The 18,394-nt window shown below is 48.2% G+C and overlaps 2 protein-coding genes across 10 annotated transcripts; one reads left to right on the forward strand and one right to left on the reverse strand.

Annotated features, from left to right (window-relative positions):
• Positions 1–5,713: 5,713 nt before the first annotated feature.
• Positions 5,714–9,720, reverse strand: CDIPT (CDP-diacylglycerol--inositol 3-phosphatidyltransferase). Its single transcript, XM_054582716.1, has 6 exons — positions 9,140–9,720; positions 8,907–9,041; positions 8,051–8,204; positions 7,510–7,591; positions 7,041–7,122; positions 5,714–6,906 (listed from the first exon to the last, which is right to left on the reverse strand). The coding sequence occupies exons 1-6, from the start codon at positions 9,180–9,182 to the stop codon at positions 6,761–6,763; spliced, it is 642 nt and encodes a 213-aa protein (XP_054438691.1). The 5' UTR covers positions 9,183–9,720; the 3' UTR covers positions 5,714–6,760.
• Positions 9,721–9,858: 138 nt separating this feature from the next.
• On the forward strand, positions 9,859–17,179 carry LOC129078060 (putative protein T-ENOL). 9 transcript variants are annotated; one of them, XM_054582718.1, is made up of 7 exons: positions 9,873–9,938; positions 10,023–10,078; positions 10,650–10,734; positions 11,024–11,174; positions 11,447–11,480; positions 11,667–11,724; positions 16,886–17,179. In XM_054582718.1, the coding sequence occupies exons 3-7, from the start codon at positions 10,654–10,656 to the stop codon at positions 16,919–16,921; spliced, it is 360 nt and encodes a 119-aa protein (XP_054438693.1). In that variant the 5' UTR covers positions 9,873–9,938; positions 10,023–10,078; positions 10,650–10,653; the 3' UTR covers positions 16,922–17,179. The 9 variants fall into 9 exon arrangements, 4 of the variants coding, with proteins under 4 accessions (XP_054438694.1, XP_054438693.1, XP_054438695.1 ...); XM_054582719.1 differs by lacking the exon at positions 10,023–10,078 and having other exon boundaries at positions 9,859–9,938; XM_054582720.1 differs by having other exon boundaries at positions 9,879–10,078; positions 11,027–11,174.
• Positions 17,180–18,394: the final 1,215 nt, after the last annotated feature.

Below are 18,394 nucleotides of genomic sequence, written 5' to 3' on the forward strand. Positions count from 1 at the left end.
CCTTGTTGAGGTCAGGGGCTGTCTGTCCAGCCCAGAGCACTTGGTGGTGCTGGCTCAGTGTCCTGGAACAGCCAAGTGAGTCAGCCCCTTCACCTCTGCTTCCTCCAAACTTTCCTCCACCTTCCCTTAAGAGAGGCAATTAATTTAAAGCTCTCCATCTGATACCTGGCACATGGTAAGTGCTACGTTAGCACTGTTTATTGCCAAGGGCCTCTGGGGGTGAGTGGCAGCAGGTGAGGTCATGGTGGGGATATTCCTTCCCATCTCAGCCACCAGCTCCCAGAGCCATTTCCACCTCTGAGACTTCAGCTCCTGTTGCTTCCCCCTCACCTTCCAATGATTCCTCCAGTTCAAGGCTTCAGTGACCTTGACCCTGTGTAATTGACTCCCTCAAAGAAACTTCTCTTAACTCCCTCACCTTGCCCCTCCCATGTGATGCTTAGTTGGAAAAGCCTCATCCTGCCCTGACCAGCTGTGTGTTGCTGGAGGAGGAACATCTCATATGCTGACTATCTCATTTTAATTTTTTTACAGTGTAAAGTTTTTATATTTACAGTTAGCCAGCCAGACTCAGATTAGATGATCCCAATTTTGTTGGCAACTTCTGAAGCATCACGGTCAGGAGCCAGTCAGACATGCCTTCTTCCCTCCGTCAGGCCTGATCAGGGTGTTGACCTTGGCTGCGTCAAAATCATGGAATTTCTTCACAGCCTGTGTGATCTGGTGCTTGTTAGCCTTGACCTCCACAATGAACACAAGTGTACCGTTACCTTCTGTCTCCCGCGTGGCGGACTCAGTGGTCAGGGGGAACTTGGTGATGGCATCGTGGTCAAGCTTGTTTCTCATTTCTCCTGGGGCCGCTCCTCCAAGGACACTTAGGCTGCCCTCAGAGCCGCCGTGTCTTCAGGGTCAGAAGGTGGGTGGCATGTGGATCTTTTTTCTGTGGCTGTGGATGCCCTTCAGCGCTGCTTTCTTTGCCTTCAAGGCCTTTACTTTGGCTTTGGCTTTGGGAAGGGCAGGGGCTTCCTTCTTCATTCTGGGTGCCATCTTCACAAAAAGTGAGTGATCTCATTTTAAACTCATGGCAACAAATTTCAAAGAAACTACACTTCTCTAGCTTGCGCTAGATCCCCTTCAGAACAACTCTACACTGCCTCTCCTCACAGCCTTCCACATCCCTGCCCACTTTCTCTCACTTCTTTGAGAAAATAGAAGTAATTTGGGCAGGAAGGCCCGCCCCTGGCAGCAAATCCAGCAAACTACCTGCCAGCACCTGGACCCTCTGTCGTCCCTCTCTTCCTAAGGAGCCTAGTTCCTCCCCTGGGCTCTAGGCCCCATCCTTCTCAAGTCCTGAGTTCACTTGTGCATCCCTCGCCTTTCCTCCCTGCACCTCCCGTTAATTCCTCCTCTCCTGGATCGTGGTCACCAGCACATAAACATGTTCCACTCACTCCCATACAGAGCCAATGAGTAAACCCTACCTTAGTCCCACATTCCCTCCAGCTGCTACTTCTCCTTTACTTTTCCTCCACGGCCAGATTCCTCAGTTTCCATTCCTCACTTCTCATAATCTCCTCAAGCCATTCCTTTTAGCTTTCATCTCCACCCCATGCTTTATGGAAACTGCTCAAATCAGCATCACCATGACGTCCCTGTCACTAGACCCAGTGGTTAAGTTCTCCCTGTTCAGCCTCTTCCATCATGCGGCACAGCGGCCACCTCTCTTCCACACTGGGTCCCATGACACAGGCTTCCCCACCCTTCTTTCTGCATCTCTGGCCGCTCCTCAGCTTCCTTGGCCAGCTCCACTCCCTTTGTTCAGTCTAAATTGTGAGTCTCCCTGGGCCCTGTTTCCTCACTCAGCTACATTCTTGGCCAGTCCCACAGCTTGAGATCATCTCTATGTCACTGACTTCAAAAGCCATCTCTCTATCTCAGGTCTCACCCCTGAGGTCTGGGCTCATTTCCATCAATGAATTGATGTCTCCACATGAGTGAATCTCTAATGGCTACCAGGCTTGGCCATATGACTTCCTCTGGCCAATGAAGTTCAACGGGAAGTGATATCACTATCTTCTCTTTTCCCCTCTCTGTGGTGACCTGCAATACCCCATATACCACTTTATCAGCCTAGTTCCCAGAGAGAAAAATGACATGAAGCAGAGACACAGCTCACCCACAATGAACATGCAGTAGCAGCAAGAAATAAATACTTGCTGTATTACATATCTGAGATTTGGGGGATGCGGTTGTTACCACAGCATAATCAAGTTTATCCTGATTACTACATGCACTTCACAGAGCTGTGAGATACTCTAAGGTAAGTGAGATACTGTAAGGTAAGAGGATACTCTAAGGTATGCATGAAGATGGGCTCAGCACAGTTGTATGGTGATTGGGTGGCTTAGATAGAAATGCAGTGGAGTTACAGCTCACACTGGAGCCAGAGTCTCAGTCAGTTGCTGGTACCAGATTTATTCTTGAAGGTCCCTTCAATTGAGCATGGAATACAGAACAGTGTGATCTGTTGAAGTTCAACATAGCCTCTTTTTCTCCAGCATTGGAGCACATGGCTTTTCTTGGTTGAATACCAGATAAAGTAATGGATTTTCTTAAGATCACTTACCAAAGGAAAATCTATTTTTAAGAGAAAAATCAGCCCTGGCTGGTGTGGCTCAGTATTGTGTGCCAGCCTGTGAACTGAATAGTCACTGGTTCGATTCCCAGTCGGGGCACATGCCCGGGTTGCGGGCCAGGTCCCCCAGTTGGGGGCGTGCGTGAGGTGACCAATGGATGTTTCTCCCCTTCTTTCTCCCTCCCTTCTTCTCTCTCTAAAAATAAATAAATAAATAAGTAAGTAAATAAATAAATAGTTTTAAAAAAAGAAAAATCACTTTCAGCATGGAAAGAGATTATTTACCAAATCTATTTTCTCTTCTTTGTGGGCCCGCAACTCATTATTTCCCAAACTCCCTTGCACACAGATGTAGCCACATGACTGAGTTGTAGCTCATGGAATGTGAGTGGAAGTAGCATGTGCCCATTCTTTGCCTTCCCACACAAGCCAGCCTTGCGGAGTCCCCCTCCGACACACCTCCCCTGTCTGCATGACACAAGCAAGCCGAACACTCTTAGAAGTTGTGTCGAAAATTGTGGAGCTGTAAAATGGGAAGAGCCTTGGTCCCTAAATCTGTGTCAGGAGAGCTACTTCACAGTCAGGAGCACCTGAGTAGGACCTAGCGTAAGTTAAAGATAAACTTCTATCATGTTGGAGCCACTACACATCTTGAACTTTGATACAGCAGTTAGGGTATCTTTAATCACAGTATAAAAGCCAGGAGGAGACTCAAGGCCACCTGAGGGAACAGCAGATTTTGGGGGCCCCTCCCATGACGTCTCTGAGGCAGAGCCCATTGAGTAAAGTGAGCCAATGGAATGTCTTGCAAGATGGTTATTCATTGAGCCTGAAAGCATACAGTTGAATTCCAGAAAGTTATTAGTGCACATATCTTAATCCAACTGAGCCACTATAACAAAATACCACAGACTGACTGGGTGTCTTGTAGACAACAGAAATGCATTTCTCCCAGTTATGGAAGTTGGAAGTCTAAGATCAAGGCACCAGCATGGTCAAGTTCTGGTGAGGTCCATCTTCCTTCTCACAGCCAGTACCTTCTCGCTCTGTCCTCACAGGATGAGAGAGCTCTTTTATAAGAGTTCTTATAAAAGAAGACAGGCCTCTTTTATAAAGGGCTTTAATCCCATTCGTGAGGGCTTATGACCTAGTCACCTCCTAAAGGACCCACCTCCAAGTACCATCACATTGGGTATTACATTTCAATGTATGAATTTTGCGGGCACACAAACATTCAGACCAGAGCAATATTTGTGACTCCACTACATTCCTCAGATCAAATATAGTGACTCCAATTCAGCCTAGTCTTTCCCCACCCCTCCCTCGAGGAGGTCCCAGGGTCACCTGATCCTGCGCTGTAAACAGGCTAGTCCTCTGCAGGTTCCTCCTGGGCTCAGTGCAGCCACTGGACCTGGGACCAAAGGCACCAAGCTGTCTTCAGTGCCGGTCCCACAGGTTTAAGGCACATACTCCACTTGCGTGGAAGACGCCCATACTCCTGCCCAACTCTCCCTCTACTTTTTCAGATCAGGTAGCTGGATTTACATAGACTCTGGACATCACTGTAAATGGTTAGAGCCCAAGATCCAGGAGGCATTCAGAGGCATAGGGCTTGAGTGCTCCGAGGACTCATTAGGTTGGAGGAGTTGACTCAGGAAGGATGAAGGTCTCCTCACACTTTGGGAGCAGGTCAGGTAGGGGGACACCTCAGCTTTGTGAATCACTATCATCCTGAAGTATAAATGTGTCCCTATCACCATCCTAACAGTCGGCATTCATCCTACAGGTGTCCCCCAAGAGAGTCCAGGCGATTTACTGCAGCATTGTTCACGATGGCAGAACCCCATTAAACAAATCAATAATGGAATTCTATGCCACCATTAAGAAGACCACTTACGTGGACTGCCGTGTACGGTCAATGTTAAAGGTGCAGGATTTGGAGCCAAGCCAGCCAGGTTGGCCTCCTCCTCCTCAGGACCTCTTTCCTTATTAGAAAATGGGCAGTCGAGGCTTGTTGTATTGTTTAGTACACAGTACAGCATAGCTGTCAGGTAAGATGGGATAATACAAGCAAAAAACACTGGAACAGCGGCAGCTTGTTAGCAGAACAGCAAAAAACAATTTTAAACCATGGGAAGATATATGTGTACATGTGAAAAATTCAGAGACACATAAGCAATGAGTAGGAGTGGTGGCCTCTGGGGAGAAGTGAGAGCTTAAGGTGGCAGTTGACTTCATCATCCTTTTGAAGTGCGTGTAGTTTAATTTTTTCACCGTGAATATTTTGCATCTTATTTTTAAAAATTCCTTCAATGGCTCCATGCGGCCCTCAGGATAGGCCAAATGCCCTCCCAGGCTCCTCAGGCTGCCTGAAGACTTCTTGCTGTCTCTCACCAGTTCTCCATTCCCGCCAAGCCCCAGCATATGTTCCAGCAACATCATCTCACTGAGTTCCATTCCTAAACTTGCTCTGTCGCCTACCTGTTCCCTTAGATGAAACTCAGCCCTTACCTCTGCGTTAACTCTCCCAGCCCCCATCCCTCCCTACCAGCTTCCTAAGACGTCCACACCCTTAGCCTTAACCGCCAGCCCCTAACTGCTGTAGCACTTACTATTCATAGGCCAGCAGAGGGAGATAATGCAGTTAGGGAGGTCCCCCAACAAACACCTCCCTAACTGCATTATCATTTCCCCCTGCTGGCCTGTGACCTCCACGCCGGCCAAGGGCCAGCTGGGAGCAGGGGCCTGTTCCCACAGATCCTGGGCTTAGCACAGGAACTGAAGCTCAACATATTCCTGGCTGAATTTCAGCTCTCCTGGACATGAGAAGTGCCCCTCGGCTAAGCTGCTGTAAGGATAAAATGAGTAACATCTGCAACAACCCCCAGCACAGGATCTGGCATGTGATAGCCCCAATGTAGTTTTAAAAAGAAAGCCAGTGCCAGAGAGCCAGAAAGCTCAGATGGTAGGGGTTGCTGTTAGAGACAAATGTCCAGGACAATGTCTACCTGGTGCCCAAATGTCTACCAATGTCTCGTAGGTGCCCAAAAAATGTTTAAGGAACAGTGATTTTCAATCTTCTTGGGAAGAAAAATCAATCACCTGGAATTTATTAAAATTGCAGATTTCTGGGCCCATCCCTAGAGATTCCAACTCTGGTGCAGGCCCTAGAAGCTGGATTTTAAAAAGGTATCCCACAGGTAATGTAAGGACTGCACTCTTGAGAAACCAATTGACCTACCTGTGAGTATTTATTAAGCAGCTATGATATGCCGGGTTAAGGTTAATCCTCATTGTAGGGACAGAGAAGGAACAAGAAAAGTCAGTGCCCTCATGGAGTTTACATTCCAGTAGGGTCAGAGAGTATCAGGCATACAAATAAATGTAGACAGCTAGGGACAGCATGGTAAAGGAAATAAAGCAGGCGGGCAAGTGGACATGGCATGCCTTGGGCGGCAGGGAGCGTCTCTGTCTGAGGTCTCTGTGCAATGATGAAAAGCTAGGCAGTAAACAACCGAGGGAGAAGCAGCCAGATGGATCCCCTTCTTCCCCAAGCTCCCCTCAACCCAGGCCCCAGTCCAAGACTATTTCAAAGGAAAACAAATCCAGGACAGTGAAGCCCCTACCTTTATTATTCAGGCTTTTGGAGCTAGGACAGACCTGACAGAGGACACTGCAATGGAGAAGAATCCAGATGGCTCCTTGTCTCCCAGCCACAGTACCCGCAGGCTTCCTCTGGCCAGGGACAGAGGTCTGATTCCCTGCCTTTTGGGAAACCTGGCCCTTATCCCATCTCCCTCCTGCAAGTGTCCCTAAAGTCTCCAGGCCAAGCCAGGTCCCAAGGCTAAGCCAGCAGCTATGAAAATACCCAGTCCTCGGGGAAGCCTCTTGGTGCCCCCAGAAGCACTGCCCACGTGGGTGGGAGCTCCTGAGCGTCCTTCCTGATCTGGAGTCCAGGGGTAGAACCGGCCTTCAGGATTACGGACAACGTGACATCACTAAAGAGCCTGAACCCCTTCCCAGAGGGTTGGCCATTAGGAAGACACAAGCCTGGACCTCCTAGGAGGGAGAGGGGAGCTGTGTGGCACAGTGAGACTCCCAAGCCAGAGGCTGCAAGGTCCAGGGTCACTTCTTCTTGGCACGATCTGCTGCATCCAGGGCAGCCATGTTGCGGGCGGCTGTGATCAAGTGGATGACACTGATGAGGGACTTGAGCAAGGCGACAGGGGCGGTGATCCACAGTCCCATTCGGAAAAGACCCACAGAGCCAACTATGGGAAGGAAGCAAGGGCAGCACTGAGAAAATGGGATGCGGGTGAGGGAGGGGGCCCCTGAGCCTTTGGCTTTCATCTTCCTGGGCAGGCCAGAACCCTCCCATCCTCCCGCCCAGCCCCTCATCTCCTACCTAAAGGTCCCTCGGAGAAATTGAACAGGTAGAGGAGGCAGTAGAAGAGCTCATTTCCAGCACACATGGTGAACAGAGCAGGCTGCACAAATAGCAAAAAGGCTGCTTAAACAAGAGGGTGAGGCAGCGTGCACCCCTCACCCCAACACAGACACACAGGGACAGCGGGCCAAAACCCTGTGAGGATGGGGAGCTGGAACTGTACTGGGGAAATAAGGGTGCAGTTGGGGGGATGAGAAAGCAATCTCAGCATATTACTTCTCTCTTTAAAAAACACTTGCTGCCTGGAGCAGTTCACACAGGCCCTCCCACTAATTCTACCCTCCTTCATATCTCGGCTTATAGGCCTCTCCTCCCCTGGGTGGCTTGTTCTTCCTTTGTGTTTGTACCCGCTCCTAACCAGGGACCAGGGCACAGCCCAGGATTTGGCACTAGCTGAGTAAATAAGGGAGGGGTAGGAAATGCTCACTCTGGAGGTATAGTAGATGCGAAGCACTGGATTTCCAGATAGGTCGATCGTCTTGTGACTTTCACTGCCTCGGACCACAGAACTTGGGGAGAAAGTAGGGGAATCCATGAGCATTCATTACCACTGACACCCATCTAATCCTCATAGCACCTTCCACAAGGAAGGTACTGGAACTGCCTCTCTTGTACACAGGAGGAACTGAAGCCCAGCTGAGGACCACCGTCTTGCCCAAAGCCACACAATTACCTAGTTGGGGACAGGGTCAAGATTCAAATGCCACATTCAAAAGCCCCCATGCCCCTTCCCAAGCGCTGTTACCCATTTGGAATCCTCAAATAGCCAGTCAGAAGAGTTTTAGGGATTGCTTAATTTGACTATAAACAGGACTGAAGCTGACTCGGAGAGGACTTGCCCATGGTTGTGCCTAAAATGGAGACCTCTCAAGCAGCCTGAAGCCACCCCCCCCAGACACCTCCCATACAGTCTCACCCCTCCCTATTGTAGTGTCTTCTTCAGCCAGTCAACACCCTGAGTCACAGACCTGTGGAGGTGCAGCCAGTGGCTGGCCACATCCAAGCTCATGCTGAGCTGGAAGAGAAGGGTGGCACGAGGGTACAGCAGCGCCAGGTTGACCAGCAGACACATGGTGGAGCAGCGGTCAGTCAGCATGTCCAGCATGGCCCCAAACCGGGTCCCTGAAAAATGGGGCTATTAGTTGGGAAGGTGCTGTTAGGGAGCAGGGCATCTACAACAGAGGCAGTATTTGGTGTATCACGCTGATGCAAAGCCTAAAAGACAGGAAATGTCCACCACCCACTGCTGGGGAAGAAAACAGACTGTTACCCATTGGGTGTGAGGTCAGTGGACAAGGGTCTCCATGACATAAAATGAGGAGGCAGGGAACTGTGAAGAGAGACTGGAAGAGGAGGTGAGAAAGCTAGTTTACACCTAACTCATAAATCCCAGAATCAAGGGTGCAGGCCTCAAAACGAAGAGACTTGAAGTCTTAGGGGAAGTCTTGGAGGTAGGTCTAAACAACAGATTCAACCCTCCAGAAGCCATCTTCCTTCTCTCTCCATCCTCTCTCTAGACAGGCCTTCTGGAATCAGGATTGCTGAGCGTGGCACACAGTAGACATCCAGTAAACACCTCTTGGATAATAATTCAGAGAACTCCAGCACTGCCACTGCCATGTCCAGTCTTGTGAGTTCTTCTCAACGGCTAGCTTAAATCCCTTTGCTATAAAACCAGACCATTCGGTTCTGCTTCATAGAGATGGGAATGATGGAACCCTCTGATTTCCCGAGTACCCGACCACCTTTAGTTCCTGAGGAGGCAGGAAAAGGGGGCAGTGGGTTGTTGTGCCTCAAGGTTGGCTGGGAGGAGTTGACTGTCACCTTGATTAAGGATTCGAGCAGCGTGTCCATCGAAAGCGTCCAGAAGTCCGCTGAGCAGGTAGAAGGAGGAGGCCGTGAGGGGGCAGCAGGGCATGAAGTAGAAAGAAATGATGGCGAAGACAATCCGGGCATAACCTTAGGATGGGACGGGGAAGACAGACAACGCGGAATCAGAGAGTTGGCCCAAGGTTCCTCTCTCTCCCGTTCAGCACGGAGCCTAGGGCAGCACTCACCAATTAGATTAGGCACAAACAGGAAGATATTTTCGCTTGGCATCGCGGCGGTGCCCTTACCGCCACGGGTGGGATCCGGAAGTGCCAGCTCTGTCTCAGCCCCGCCGCGCGGCGTCACACTCCGCCCTGGCGCATCGGCCACGCCAACAGCGCCCAACACCCCACAGTCCCTGCCCGGTCCCTGATGTTAAAGCTCGCTGCTAGCGGGAGCATACACCGCCCCAGATGTGCGCAGGACCCAGGGGTCTTGCACGCCCAGCCCTTCCTAAAGGCAGACCCTCGTTTCCACCCACCCCGGAGGCGCTGCAGCCTCCAGCTGTGGTCCCTCCTGCTCCAGTTCTGCTCAGCTTCCAAGAGCCTAGTCTTCTGCGCTCACACTTCTAAAATTGGAGAAAGGAAAAAGAGGCCTTAAAAAAATGGCTGCGGCCCCTTTAAGAACTGCCTTCCCTTTCCTTTTCCTCCCTCCGCCCTTTGCAACGGCTCGTACCAAAGTACAGAGGGAGGTGAGGGGGTAAGGTATCGACGCCGAGCAAAGGAAGGGACAGAAAAGGAGAGATCCAAAGGCTAGGAGACCTAGATAAATATCTTTCCTTTCCTTTCTGAGGAGGGTGTGACTTTCTGGAGACAAAGATAAGGAGAAAAGACTCCGCCCTCCTGATTCTTGGCGTGCCCAAGAGGCAAGGTTATTTAGTACAGTCCACATTGCTGTCTTCCTCGCCCCGCCTCTCTCGGGCCTCATTGGCTCTAGCAGGCTCCGAACTACGAGGTGACGGCTAGAGAGGCTGAAGTGCGACCTGGGGTGAGGCTGCTTTTTGCGTGCCCCTAGTGGTAGGAGAATTAGGTTCCAGACTTCACCCTAAGTGATCTTCCCAAATTTCTCCAGCCTCCGGCGCTGGAGTCACAGCCCCCAAGCAGGGACCTGGAGGAGAGGCCGGAGGAGTGAGTGCCACTTGCTGGGAAAATGCTCCCCTCCCCCCGTCCACTCCCGGCCCTTGGTTCTAGAATCCCTAATCTCCTGGCTACGGGACTGCGGAACCCCAGCAAACAAGGGTTTTATAGCAACGCGTAGCCACGCCGCCTGGGTTCCCCCTCTTTCCTATCTACCCCCCCAGCTCCAACTCCCCGTGCTCCCTAGACTTCCCCGCTTCCCCGCCTCCCCTCCTGCCGAGTAGCCCAAGATTTCAACCCACCTGCCAGGTCGGGGGCGGCAAGTCGGCTGCCTAGTCTTGGGCAGGGCTTTCTTTGGTGGGGGACGGGGGGCGGGGGGCGGGGCGAGGAAGAGGCCTCCTGGGCGCCGCGGGGCAGGGGATTGTTGTGGGACTTCCCGCTCGGCTCCTCATCCCAGGAATATTTAAGGCAACGATTTTTTCCCCCCCTCCGGAGAGAGAACTGAGACAGGACGGTTTATCAAAATACCTGGTTTAAATCTGGTCCTGGGGTATGGTGCTGGTAAGGGTTTGGGAGAAGTAGGATGGTTTCTCAACCTAACAAAGGCTCCAACTGTTCCCAGGGGGATGGAATCCACTCCTACCAAGAGCAGTGAGAAAAAGGGCAGCCAGCTGTCCCAAGCCGCAACATTCTTGGGTGGAGGTTCGGTGAGCATTGGAGGGGAGTTCTGGAGGTGGAGGTAAACTGAAGTAGACAGCTCCTAGGCTGAGGGCACTGGGACCTCCCCCATGAGTCTCTAGCCCGTAGCCCTCCGCACTAGGCCCTGAGGCCCCAAAAGACTTGCTCCTCACCTACAGGGCCTTCCAGGCCAAATCCCATGCCCAGCCCTTTAATACCAGACTCCTTAGACCCAGATCCTCCAGCTTGCCAGCCCCTGGACCCAGTACTCCCATGTAGGAGCTTCCAGGCTGGGCCCTTCTGACTTCCCTTTATCAGAAGGCTTCGTTATCCCGCTCTGAGGAGTTTCTGACTCGGATCAGCACAGAACTCACCGATGAGGCCTTGTTTATTGCTGGCTATGGCGTGAACCCTGTGCCCACCAAGGAAAAACAGACACAAGACAGAGGGACTCAGATATCCAAACACGGTGATTCTCCCCCTACCCCAGGACCACTGTGTCCAGAGACTCTCGCATACCTCTCAGTCAAGTTCCTGACTCCCTCCCAACCGTAGCTGACTTTTCCAGGAATCTGTGCCCCTCTCCCTCATCTCACGACCAGGCTAACCCCATACCCACTAATCCAGTACCCACTCCTTACTGATGGCTAGGATCAACTCAGCCCCTTCCTCCCTAGCCACATATTCCTGGCAATGTACTTAGAGGATAGTAATTTCCCTGACTGGGGCTTCTGCTTTCAGTGATCTTCACCAAGACCCGAGGCACTGACACCTGGTGAGTGAGGCTTCAAGGGAGATGCCCGTTGTTCTAGGAGAAAGATGGGGAGCTGTAAGGGGAGAGAGTGAGGGTCTGACAACATTTCAGCAGGGTAGGAGGATTTTTAGGCAATGTAGTCCTATTCTGCTCTGACCCTTGAATTCAGAGTTCTTATCCCTACTCTTTCCCTTCCACCATCTCTAGCTCTGACAGAAACCGTACCTGCACCAAGGCATGCGTTCTACCATCCCCTCACGACAAGGTATGTACAGGGTCCCTAGATGAGAAGGTCATTCAGTATTAATCAAACATTGAGAGTTTGCATATGTCAGTCCCTGTTTTAGGAACTTGGGACACAGAAGGGATTGATACACTTGCTCTTGTAGAGCTCACAGCTCAGTGTGAGGCCAGTCAAATACATGGCCAATTACAATGTAATATGGGTGAGTGCCCATAATAAAAATGGAAGCAGCACGAAGAGCACTTTTCCCAGCCTCTGCTGGGACAGAAACAAAAAGAATCATGGAGATTCCTGGTGGCGGTGACATCTACAGAAAGAATTTCCCAGGAAAAAATGGGTTAGTAGGGATATTCCAAGTGGCAGGCCTTATGTAAGCAAAGGCATAGTCAGAGGTGAGTCTCAGTAGAGTAAGTGTGAGAGTATGTGCGTGTGTTCTCAGGGCAGGGAGATGATGGGACCAGAGTAGTCTAATGGCTGGAGTATGCAGGCAAGGTAGCTGGAGACTAAATCAAGTGACCTTTGTAGCCAGGGGACAAATCAAGAGACCATATTAAGATCCTATGTGTGCCTTATTAAGATCCATAGATGTTTTCCTAGCTGAGGAGTCATTGAAGAGTTTTGATCAAGGGAGGCTGGAATATGCCCTGGCTGGTGTGGCTCAGTGGATTGAGCACCGGCCTGTGAAGTGAAAGGTTAGCAGTTTGATTCCCAGTCAGGGCACATGCCTGGGTTGCGGGTCAGGTCCCCAGTTGGGGGCATGCAAGAGGCAACTGATCAATGTGTCTCTCCCACATTGATATTTCTTTCCCTGTCTCCCTCCCTCCTCCTCTCTCTCAAAGTAAATAAATATAACCTTTAAAAAAAAGAGAGAAAGGGAGATTGGAATTTTAGATTGGTCATGCTGGGGGTCAATGGGAAGAGTGAACTGGAAAGGAGAGAGACCAGAGGCCGGGTGGCCAGTTAGGAATTATTCCAAGAGACTAAGCTAGAGATGATTAGGTCCTGAGTTGTTACAGTAATAGTAGAGATGAGAGCTAGAGCAGATATAAGAAGTAAAGACCAACCCAAAGCAGTTTATAGATTCAATGTAACCTCTATCAAAATACCAATGGTATTGTCACAGAACTAGAACAAATAATCCTGAAATTTATGTAGAACCACAAAGGACCCCGAATAGCCACAGCAGTCTTGAGAAAGAACAGAGTTGGTGGTATCATGTTACCAGATCAAATCAAAACAGAATGATACTGGCATAACACAGACACATAGATCAATGAAACAGAATAGAGAGCCCAGAAAAAAAACCCATGCTTATATGGTCAATTACTATATCACTAAGGAGGCAAAGATATACAATGGGGCAAAGACAGTCTCTTCAATAGATGGTGCTGGAAAAACTGGACATATACATGCAGAAAAAATGAAGCTAGGTCACTTTTTTGCACCATGTACAAAAATAAGCTCAAAATGGATTAAAGACTTAAATATTAAGACCTGAAACCATAAAACCACCTAGAAGAACACATAGGCAGCAGATTCTTTGGCATTGCTTTTAGTAATATTTTTTTGGATATATCGCCTCAAAAAAAAACAAAAAACAAAAAACCCAAATGGGACTACATCAAACTAAAAAGGTTTTGCATAGCAAAGGAAACCATCAACAAAATGAAAAGACAAACCTACCTAATGGGAGAAGATATTTGCCGATGATACATCCAATAAGGGGTTAATATCCAAAATTTACAAACAATTCATACAGCCCGGACCAGTGCTGCTCAGTCGGTTGGGTGTTATCCTCCAAAGCGAAAGGTCACCGGTTCGGTTCCTGGTCAGGGCGCATGCCTGTGTTGCAGCTTCAGTCTCCAGTTGAAGTGCATTTTAGAGGCAACCAATCAATGTTCCTCTCTCACATCAATGTTTCTCTCCCTCTCTTTCTCCCTCCCTTTCCTCCTCTCTAAAAATAAATAAAATATATTTTTTAAAAAAAGAATTCATACAACTTAACACCAAAAAACCAAACAATCCAATTAAATGAGTAGAGGACCCAAATAGGACATACAGGTGGCCAATAGACATGAAAAGATGCTCAATGTCATTAATCATCAGATAAATGCAAATTAAAACCACAGTGAGGTATCACCTCACATCTACCAGAATGGCTATTACCAATAAATCAAGTGCTGGCGAGGATGTGGAGAAGAGGGAACCCTTATGCACTATTAGTAGGAATGCAGATTGGAGCAGTCACTATGGAAAAGAGTATGGAGTTTCCTCAAAAAATTAAAAATAGAACTACCTTATGGCCCTGCAATTCCATTTCTGGGTATTTATACAAAGAAACCAAGACACTAATTTGAAGATATCCCTATGTTCATTGCAGCATTATTTACAGTAGCCAAGATATGGAAGCAACCTAAATGTCCATCAATAAACAACTGGATAAAGATGTGGTACATATGTACAATGGAATGTTACTTGGCCATAAAAAAGAATGAAATCTTACTATTTGTGACAACAGGGATGGACCTAGAGTATACTATGCTAAGTGAAATAAGTCGGACAAAGGCAAATACCATATAAATTCACTTATATGTGGAATCTAAAGAACAAAATAAATGAACTGCCCTGACTGGATGGCTCGGTTGGTTAGAGCATCATCCCATACACCAAAAAGTTGCAGGTTTGATTCCCAGTCAGGGCACATATCTAGGTTTTGGGTTTGATCCCTGTTTGGGGCATGTATGGGAGGCAACTGATCAATATATGTTCCTCTCTCTAAAATCAATAAACAAAAAAAAAAAAAAAAATGAAATCAGTAAACAGCCCTAGCTGGTGTGAGTCAGTGGATTGAGTGCTAGCCTGCAAAGTGAAAGGTCACCGGTTTGATTCCAGGTCAGGGCACATGCCTGGGTTGCAGGCTAGGTCCCTAGTTGGGGGCATGTGAGAGGTGACCGATCAGTTTCTCTCAAACATGTTTCTCTCCTCTTTATCTCTCCCTTCTCCTCTCTCTAAAAATAAAATCTTTAAAATCAATAAACACAGCCTCGGGTGAGAATTAAAATTAAATAAACAAAACAAAAGCAGACTCATATAAAGAGAACAAACTGAGGGTTGCCAGATGGGAGGGGGATTGTGGTGCTGGATGGAAAATGTGAAGGAATAAGAGGCACAAATTGGTAGCCTCCAAATAGTCATGAGGATGTAAGTAAATTACAGCATAGGGAATATAGTCAATATTGTAATAAGTAGGTATGTTGTCAAGTGGGAGCTAGACTTAACAGGGAGATCACTTTGTAAATTATATAACTGTCTAACCACTACAAATTCCTGAAATGAATATAAAATAATATCAAATGTCAACTGTAACTTTAAAAGGAAAAAAACCCAGGAAGATTGAGTTTGGTAAATGATTAAAAGTGTTAGGGGAAAAAAGTGCAGGAATCAGATGATTGCCAGGTTTCTGACTAGAGTGGCCCACTAGTCTGATGATGTCATGCTTCTGTGTAGAACTCGACAATAGTTCCCCATTTTGGAGTAAAATCCAGTGTCGTTCAGTGGCTTACAAGGCCCTACATGATTTCTCTCCTCTCTGACCCCGTTGTCTCTCTGACCTGATTGTCTAGAATTGCCCCCCTGATTTACACCGCTTTCAGTCATTTCAGCTTTCTCACTCTTCATGAAGCATGAAACACATCCTCCCACCTTTGAACAGATTGGGTGTGAGGTGTCCATAGAAATTCCAGGTGGAAACACCCTTCAGACAGTTTGAAATATGGCTTCAGACTCATTGGATCAGTCTGAGCTGGTGATAGAGATCTCATCTAGGCGGGAGGTGACATGTGGACGGTGTGCAGTTGCCCTGGGCAGCGTGGAGGAGGGCACAGAGCAAGAGAGGCGAGGGCACTGAGGATGGAGGTGTGGAGAACCTCTCCTTTAAAGAGGTTGGCAGAGGAGAGGAGTTCATAAAGAAGGCAGAAAAGGAACTGATAGACAACAAATGTTTATTGAATGTCTATTATGTGTCAGGCCCGACAGGCCATGGGGATAGTAATATCTCTGAAGCTGCTACTTCAAATGTTCATGATCAAGACCAGAGGCAAATGCAGCTGACAACAAGCCACTGTTCTTGTCCTCAAGGAACTGACTTTCTAGTGCCTTTGGGACATTTGATCTTTTCCAGTTGGGCTTTGGTGTTGGAAGCAGCCTGAAGAGGCAAAAAAGCCCTGAGCCTGAGTAGCTTATTTGTTATTTATTTGATAGCTAGCCTCATACAAGTTGCTACTCCTTTCCCCATATATCAAGTGGGAGCCTTGGGCAAAATGCCCTGTAGAGAGCCTAGTAGTCCGTATAGTAGTTTCCCTCTCCTTCTCAATGGTACTTAATTGAGGATTTCATCCTGAGCTAATACCCCCCCATCCACCTGCCAGCCCTCAGGTGTCCCAAGAGACCTTTTCCTTCCTCACCCTCAAGAAAGAACATGGAAGCTTACAGATCTTTGAATTGCCCCTTGAATTGTAGGTGGTCAAATGTTGGGTGGGAAAATGGATGAATAGATTGGGGAGGGTAGGTGGATGGGCAAATGGGTAGATAAATTCATTGAACATTTAATAAGCACTGTGTATCAGCACTGCTCTAGGAGCTGGGTTATAGAACTGAGCCAAATAGGATCCCTGACTTCAGGAAGTTTAGATAGATGTGAGGGATTAGATGGTAGAGAGATGAATGGATGAGTGGGTGGATGAATGAGGGATAGATGGGCAGACAAATGACTCATGGAATGATGGATTGGGAACGATGGGTAGATGTGTGGATGGATAGATGGATGAATGGAAGCAGAATGGTGGGCGGATAGTTAGATGGGTGGGGGATAGGGGTTGAATGGCTAGATGAAGAATGGAAGGATAGCCCTGGCTGGCATGGCTCAGTGGACTGAGTGTCAGTCTGTGAACCAAAAAGGTTTTCAGATCGATTCCTACTCAAGGCACACGTCTGGGTTGTGGGCCAGGTCCTCCACAGGGGGCGAGTGAGAGGCAACTGCACACTAATGTTTCTCTCCCTCTCTTTCTCTCTCCCTTCTCCTCTCTCTAAAAATAAATAAAATCTTTTTAAAAAGTGGAAATATATATAAAAAAAAAATACATGAGCCTTGGGTCTAGAGTCAAAGACTCTCTTTCTTTTCCAGGGAGCTCTGCCTAGCAGCTTGACATCTGGAGGATGACCCCGACCCTCTCTAGTGCTGCTCTTGGCCTCTCATCCCCTCCCCCATTCTGTCTCTCTAGAACTTGCCTCAAAGCTCCTCTTTCGTCCCTCAGTAATCACTTCAGGTTAGGGGATGGGACTCCTGGTCATGAGCAGCGTCACCCCTGAAGCCTCCAAATTGTTCTGGAACCTCACACATCTTTCTACTCAGCTGGAAAGGACACCACCAGAAATCGAAGGCTTTAATAAAGAGATAGAGATCCTTCCCTTCTCCCAACCCAGGCAGTTCTCCAGTGTGACTTCTCTGGCGTGTAGATATGGGAGGAATGGCTTTTGTTTTTTGTTTTTTGAACCAGATGTGGGTATATTATTGGGATGGCTTATTGGCGTAGTTTTTATTCAAGGCATTATCTATCAGCTTGCTGGCAGAGGTGAGTCCGTGGTTCCCAACCTAGCCTCCTAGCCAAACTTGAGTGCGTTAATGTCTAGGCCTGTGGCACCTGACCAGGTCTACCCTTGCTTCTGAGGTGCAGCCTCTGCCACTAAAAGCAGTACTGCAGTCTCCCCTCTGAGCTTTGGGGTTTTGTGCCTATGGGAACACAACATGTTCATTACCAGCCAGAAGGCAGTGCAGTAGGCTTTCTGGAGTTTGCATTTATATCCCAGTCTGGCCACTATTGTAGCCTCCTGAGGAAGTCAAGTTCACACCTATGAGCCTGTTTCCTTATCTGAAAATGGGAATAATTGTCTTTACCTCACAGGGTCCTTGCGAGGGTTAAAAACAATGCATACAAATTAGCATAATGCCTAGCAGAACATAAATGCCCCAAAGCTTAGGCTATTATCAAGATCACTTTGCCTCGTGATGTCCTAAAATTCAACCCCCTTTTGAGTATTTTAATATCCTTCTGAGGGACATAAATGTTAAATTGTATTTAAATATAAAATTTTAATTAAAATTCAATTAATTTGAGACTCTTTAGACAAACAGCCTATGGACTTCTTTCAGTGTTCAAAATTAAATGAAGGATGCTTACAGGATATAAAACAAGCTCATTGTTTAAGAAATGCTGCAAATAGGATCAATACACGGTAGAGCTGTAACAGCAGATATTCTTAATTGCCAAAAAGATGGGAGGGGGGCGGATAGTATACTTAGAAGGATAAAGATATTCTCAAAAGGGGGTAAACTGGTCATGAAGCAAATGGACTGCTGTTTGTCTCCTGCCAAACAGTGAGGTAGGAGAGGTGGCTACTGTCAGCCATGTCTGGCTAGAAGAGCCGAGAGACAGCGAGCCCTGGTGGAGAGACAGCTGACGCCCGGAGGGGGCTTATCCCAGTCAGTCCTCTGCACAGACTGACCCTAAAACCCAGTTTTTTGACCCCTTGAGAGTACCCTGAGCCTAGTCTTAAGATTTCCATCTTTTTTTCCAAATGGTTCCCCTTTCCCCAGCCCTCTCTCCAGAGGCCACCATCACCATCTCTGATGCTC

Source organism: Pteronotus mesoamericanus, unplaced genomic scaffold, assembly GCF_021234165.1.
Source record: "Pteronotus mesoamericanus isolate MK-2021 breed Mesoamerican mustached bat unplaced genomic scaffold, CSHL_Meso_final contig_72, whole genome shotgun sequence".
NCBI classification, from domain to species: Eukaryota; Metazoa; Chordata; class Mammalia; order Chiroptera; family Mormoopidae; genus Pteronotus; species Pteronotus mesoamericanus.